This window comes from Pinus tabuliformis, chromosome J, assembly GCF_031772625.1.
Source record: "Pinus tabuliformis cultivar Carrire ecotype Pingquan chromosome J, CPIR1, whole genome shotgun sequence".
In the NCBI taxonomy this organism is placed as follows: Eukaryota; Viridiplantae; Streptophyta; class Pinopsida; order Pinales; family Pinaceae; genus Pinus; species Pinus tabuliformis.
This window is the reverse complement of record NC_142295.1, coordinates 214,012,887-214,019,054: the sequence shown is the minus strand read 5'-3', so window position 1 is coordinate 214,019,054 and position 6,168 is coordinate 214,012,887. Positions and strand designations below refer to the sequence as shown.

Genomic DNA, 6,168 nt, shown 5'->3' with positions numbered 1-6,168 from the left:
AAAATAGAAAACTCGGTTGACACTGCTCACTGCTCTCAACACAATTGCTATTCTCAATGCTCTTGTTTGGCTGCTCTCATTGCCCACAGCTCTTGCTGCTCAATGCTCTCAACATTCACTGCTCCCAAGGCTCATTGCTCTTAACACTTACTGCTCCCAACGAGGGTTTGAGATGTTTGTGTAATACAAGGGTCCAGTGATAAACTACTTTTGATGATTTTTTTGGGCAAAATAATGCTCTTATATTAATTTTTCTTTAAAATAAAAAAAGGAAAATAATATTATTTAAATAAATAGAATTTCTATTTTATTTATTTTTAATTTTTGAATGAGTTTAGGTTGAAGTCACTTTTAACATTAGATGGAAGAACCATCTGTCCAAGTAAAAAACGCTGCCATCAAGATTATGCTAGGCTAGATCAAACTTAAAAACTTTATAAAGCAATTTTTATCTCCATAACAAGTTTTCATCCTTAATCCTTCCCTATACAAATTTAAATACAAAACACTTGAAAAATTAAACACCACACACACCAACTAATTTAAACAAACAAATAAATAAAATTATTATAATACATATATATTCAAATAAAAAATATTCATGTAAACATTTTTATAAATATAATATTATAAGAATTGCAATCGTGGTATAAATTTTTAGTTTACTTTATTCCAAAATCACAATAAACTACGTAAAATTTTCAAACTATCTATTAGACTAACAAACATACAAATAATAAAATAGTAAATTTTAAATAACAAACATACACATTATAAGATAGATAAATTCAGTGCAATTAAAACACAAGAAATACAAATTATAGGATAGATAGATAGATTCAATGTAGTAAAAGTATAAAGAACATATAAACAGAGTGCTCAATCAAGATCTGAAATTACTATTTTATCAATATTTAAAAAAATCTAAATTACTCTGACTCCCTTTCAATCTACATAACTCCCTTTCAATCTACATAACAGAAACTATGTTACATAATAATCACAAAAATTATTTTATTTTAGATAAGTATTTGGAAAAAAATATCAATTTTAATTTAAATAATTTTTCCATATATACAAATTTTACTTATGAAAATTTATATAATTTTTTTGCAAATATTTTATTTTAAAAAAACACACTAGTTTATTTACAGAATAAAATTACATGGTTATTTCCAGTGTTGTCAAATCTCTCCACCCTGTCGGATTAATATTTTAAGCTAGTTTTCCTTCTACCTACACACCAAATGTCTAAATATGTTAGAAAACTCCTACTCAAAGTTCAACAAACATGAGGCAGTTATCGACAGCCTCAGTATCAGGCTACAGGACATAAGACAAGAAAGCCTTTAAATGCCTCAGCAGCCTCAGCAGCCACACGTTTACAATTTGATGACTCGTCCCTACCACAAACACAAAATCCACCAGATGTTCTTTTAAAACCAATGCAGTTCCCATTTTCCAGGTGCAAAATTCCAACTCCTCTGTAAAACTGTCCACAAACCCAACTCCATTCCACCACCCCCAACTCTGGAGATGATCTCTCTCTACACCACGATACCTCAATAGTAGCAGGCATCATACCCAAATGCACACAATGTCGTCAGGGGGTAGTTTCGGATTGCTCTGCAACACTTTATCAGCCCACAATCCGGTTTTAGCACACGCAAACGGAAAACAAAGCATTTTTCCCTCAATCAGTTTCCCCTCTGTGGGCAAAACCAAAAAGCAGCCAAGGACATCATTTTGGAAGATTTTACAGAAGGACAAGGAATTTATACAGAAAGGGATTTACTGGGCCAAGGATGTCGGCTTTCCAGGACTAGCTAAGAAGGCCGAAGATGTGATTATGTTCAGGACTTTGGAAGATCCATCTGCAGCTGCGGAGTCTTCTCCTTTTCCATGGCCTAAACCCCATTACCCAGGTACTGAGCCAGTCCTCGAGGTTTTGCTTTGATTCCTTTGGAGCTGTGTGCGTGGGGTTTGTTCAATTCTCATTTTATGTAGAATGGGTCAAGGGGCAATAAAGGAAGTTTTAGCTCTTACAGACTTGCTTTGAAGAAACCGAAAAGGCATACTGTTTTATACTGATTGCTTTTCTCATGAGTTGGATTACAATGGCATTTTTTTGAGTTTTAAAAATAATTGCTTCTTTTAAACTCCAGAATCATTACAATTGGCCCGAATACATCAGGCAACACAGGCGGCGTGTATTTGATGGTCCATCTTCATTCACGAGTGAGGGCAGGTCAAACCGTTGGTTAGTTTTCTGGCAAAATTACACAAGACTTGAACCTGGTCTAAACTGATTATTCGTATCTCTAGGAAATTGAACTCTGCTAGATAGCTTGACAAGCCATTACCTTCACCGTTGAATTAGAAACCTATTGGTTTTATTTGGTATTTACAAGTTGAAGTTAGCCCACAACTGAACAGGAAAAGTTATTCATTGAGAAAATTGATATAAATAAGTAAAACTTTATCATCTGCTGGTATCTAGTCTTCCAGGACATCAACAAAGTTGAAATAATCAATAAAACTATAAAGGGTTTATGGAGAAAAATGATATAAATCAGTAAAACTTTAAATGGTTTTATCCTCAAAGCTATCATCTGATGGTAACTAGCTCTTGAAGGCATTGAGAAAATTGAAATAAATCAGTACAATTTTAAACGTGTGTATTTGTTGGGGAAGGTCCCAAATAATCTGGGATGATATTGTTTTTCTTGGAAGAAGAACCTCATGGGGAAACCCAAGGGATAGTTCCCACATTTGTGCTAGTAAACCTGTCAGTGTAGACTAGTTCCCCTAACCTAGGGAGATTTTAATTGGCGACCTGCTGGCAAAGAAGCACCCAAATGCCCGGCAATGTTAGCAATAACTGATTGATCTACAGGACTAGTATGCTCTTCAATCTAACTAGGGTGCCCTCTAACCTTGACTCAACAAGGGATACAACTGCCTTGCCTTCTTGAGAGGCAATGTTTTGATAATCATTTCTAGGATATCTCGTCCTAGATAGTGTTGAAAAAATTGGCATTGGCAAAAAATCGACAAGGGTCTAGAAAACATCATCTTGGAAAAATCGGCAAAAAAATCAGCAAACATTAAAAATACATTATATATTCATTTTTTCAAAATTGGGAAAAACCGAGAAAAATCGCTAAAGAAATAAATCGCTATTTTTTCCGGCCAAAAAATTTGCTATTCGTCGGCACATCGCCGAAAAATTGGCAATTTTATCAACATGGGTCCAAGATGCACCTTATCTTGGATTTTCAAACCTGAATTCTCAAAGAATATCAATCCTCTTCAACTACTCTTATCTTGGATGCCCTACCTCATCCTCAAAGAGTATCGGTCAACAACTTATTTTCCTGGATTCTACAATCCATAAGAAGTCCCAATCTAAGATGCTTATCCAATCCTCCAGACTCCATTCTTTCTTTATGTTCTTCACTAGGACTTATGGCTGTTAGTACTGATCTAGTGCATGACCCATAAAGACAAGAACTATCCGACATCACTCCCTCTCAATTAGGGAGGAGATGTCCACCAAACCAAGCTTACCTCTCAGGTACTCAAGCTTCTTGTTTGGTAATGCTTTAGTCAGTATGTCTGCTACCTGTTCATATGTAGGTAGATAGTGTAGCTCCATGACCCCATCTCATACCAAGCTTCTGACATAGTGGTACTTATTATTTATATGCTTTGTCCTAGCATGAAACACCAGGTCTTCCATTAATCTTATGCAAATTTCATTATCACAATGTATCGTGTAGGGCTAAGCGGTCCTTCAAACAAGTCTGATAATAACTTCCTGAGCCAAACTGCTTCTTGACATACTTCACTTGCAGCAACATATTCAACTTCAGGACTACTCAAAGCAACGGTATCCTTCTTTTTGCTCATCCATGAGACCATGGAAGATCCTAAGCTGAAGCATCCACTTGTTGTGCTTCTTTCGTCTATCTCACTGCCACCCCAATCTGAATCTGTATATCCCATGAGTTGGATTTCATTACCAGTATACCAGAGGCAGTGATGTATGGTTCCACACAAATATCTTAGGATATGCTTGGCTGCAATCCAATGATCATGTTTTGGCTCCATCTGAAATTGATTGAGGACATTCACTGCAAAACAAATGTCCATTTTCGTATTTACCAGATACATTAAGGACCTAATCAACTGTCTGTAGCAAGTAGGATCCACTGGACTAGACTCTAAACTCCTCAACTTCTTTAAATTGGTAATCATAAGAGTCATCATAGGCTTGCTATCCATCATGCCAAACTTCTAAAGTATCTTGATCACATATTTACCTTGACCAAGATATATCTCACCTGGCTTCTGCCATACTTCTAGTCCCAAGTAATAATGCATAATCCCAAGATCATTCATATCGAACTCGGCTGCTAACTGCTTCTTGCATTCCTTAATCCAATGCTCTACACCTATGACTAGTAGATCATCCACATTCAAGAGTATGATAACTGGTTCACCCTGGACCACCTTGATATATAGGTTAGGATCTGCAGTACTCTTGGTAAAGCCAAGTCTCAATCAGTATGGATCCATTCTTGCATGCTGAGCTCTAGGTGCTTGCTTTAAACCATATAGAGCTTTCTTCAACTTGTAGACACAAGTCTCCTTTTGATTTATTTCAAATCCTTGAGGTTGCTCAATGTAAACCTCCTCATCAATGGTCCCATTCAGGAAAGCTATCTTGACATCCATTTGATGGATGTTCCATCCCATAGTAGCAGCCAATGAAACAAGCGATCTTATTGTTGTATATCTAGTTGTGGGAGCAAAGGTTTCCTCATAATCAATCCCTTCTTTTTGTGAGAAGCCTCTTGCTACAAACCTTTCTTTGTATTTATCAATGCTCCCATCTGCAATGTGCTTTATCTTGTAAATCCATTTTGAAGTGACTATAGATTTGTCACTTGGCCTAGGGACAATCTCCTAGACATCATTCTTCATTATGGACTAGTATTCTTCCTACATTGCATTCCTCCACTCTTGATGTTTAGCTGCATCTTCATAGGAGGAAGGTTCTGCTTCAATAAGCTTTGTCATATATGCAGCATACCTAGAATACTTCTTTGGAATTTTACTTTCCCTGAAGTTCCCTGATGCCATATGTCCTTCTGCTTCTTGTAGAGTGGTTCTCATCCAAGTAGGCATTTTTCAAATCTTGATTTTATGGAATAATCACTTGTTGTATAGGCTCACTAGGACCTTCAACATCTTCTTGAGCAGATGTTGGATTTTGACCATCATTGTCCCTTGAGATATCCTTAAAGATAGGTATCTCTTCTTCATAAGAGTCAACCGAAACATCCTTTGATTTCTTGTAAGCTATACTCTCATCAAAGATGACATGCTTGCTTACTTCAATTTAATGATCCTCCTTAATATAGATTCTATACGCCTTTGATGAAGCGCTCTACCCAACAAAGATGCCCTTTACACTGGTAGGATCCAACTTCTTTCTCTTGTCCTTGGGTTTATGAATATATACAGGACATCCAGATATTCGAAGGTGATCCACACATGGCTTCTTTCTTGTAAATGCTTTTTCTGGAGTCATGTCGTTGAGGATCCTGTGAGGACTTCGGTTCTGTAAGTAAACATGTGTCATACACAGGGTTGTGAGGGAGCGCCCCCCCCGTCCCCGCTCCTAATTCGTGCTTCGAGCGGGAGCGACTCGAGAGCGTGTGGGAGCGATTTCAGGAGCACGTGGGAGCGATTTCGGGAGTGCGTGGGAGCGATTTACGCTCCCTGGTTTTGGCCAGAGCGTTTTAGGGAGCGGTCGGGAGCATTCGCTCCTTGACTGCTCCCGTTCGCTTTGGGAGTGTTTTTTTAGAGGGGGAGTGCTTGGGGAGTGATCACTCCCGAGCGTTCCTTCTTTGAAAAATGCTCCTGGCTGACGGAAAAAAAAAAGGTCGCACAACCGAGAGGGAGGGCGACGCCGACGGCAGAGAGGAGAGAGGAGGGAGGGAAAAGGGGAGAGGAGAGAGGAAAGGGAGGGAAAGGGGAGGGGGAAAATAAATAGACCCTCTCCCCTCCCATTATTCACTTCATCCATTGAGAGCAAGAGGAGCAAGAGAGTTTGGAGCAAGAGAGAGTTTGAAGCTTGGAGAGAGGAGCTTGGAGGAG

The 6,168-nt window shown here is 38.1% G+C and overlaps 1 protein-coding gene across 1 annotated transcript in view; it reads left to right on the top strand.

Annotated features, from left to right (window-relative positions):
• The first annotated feature begins 1,276 nt into the window (after positions 1-1,276).
• LOC149226455 (uncharacterized) overlaps positions 1,277-6,168 on the top strand; it is a 547,178-nt gene continuing 542,286 nt past the window's right edge. The window contains exon 1 of the mRNA XM_089377496.1: positions 1,277-1,925. Coding sequence (XP_089233622.1) covers positions 1,589-1,925 — 337 coding nt within the window. The 5' untranslated portion in view covers positions 1,277-1,588. The remainder of the gene's footprint in view (positions 1,926-6,168) is intronic.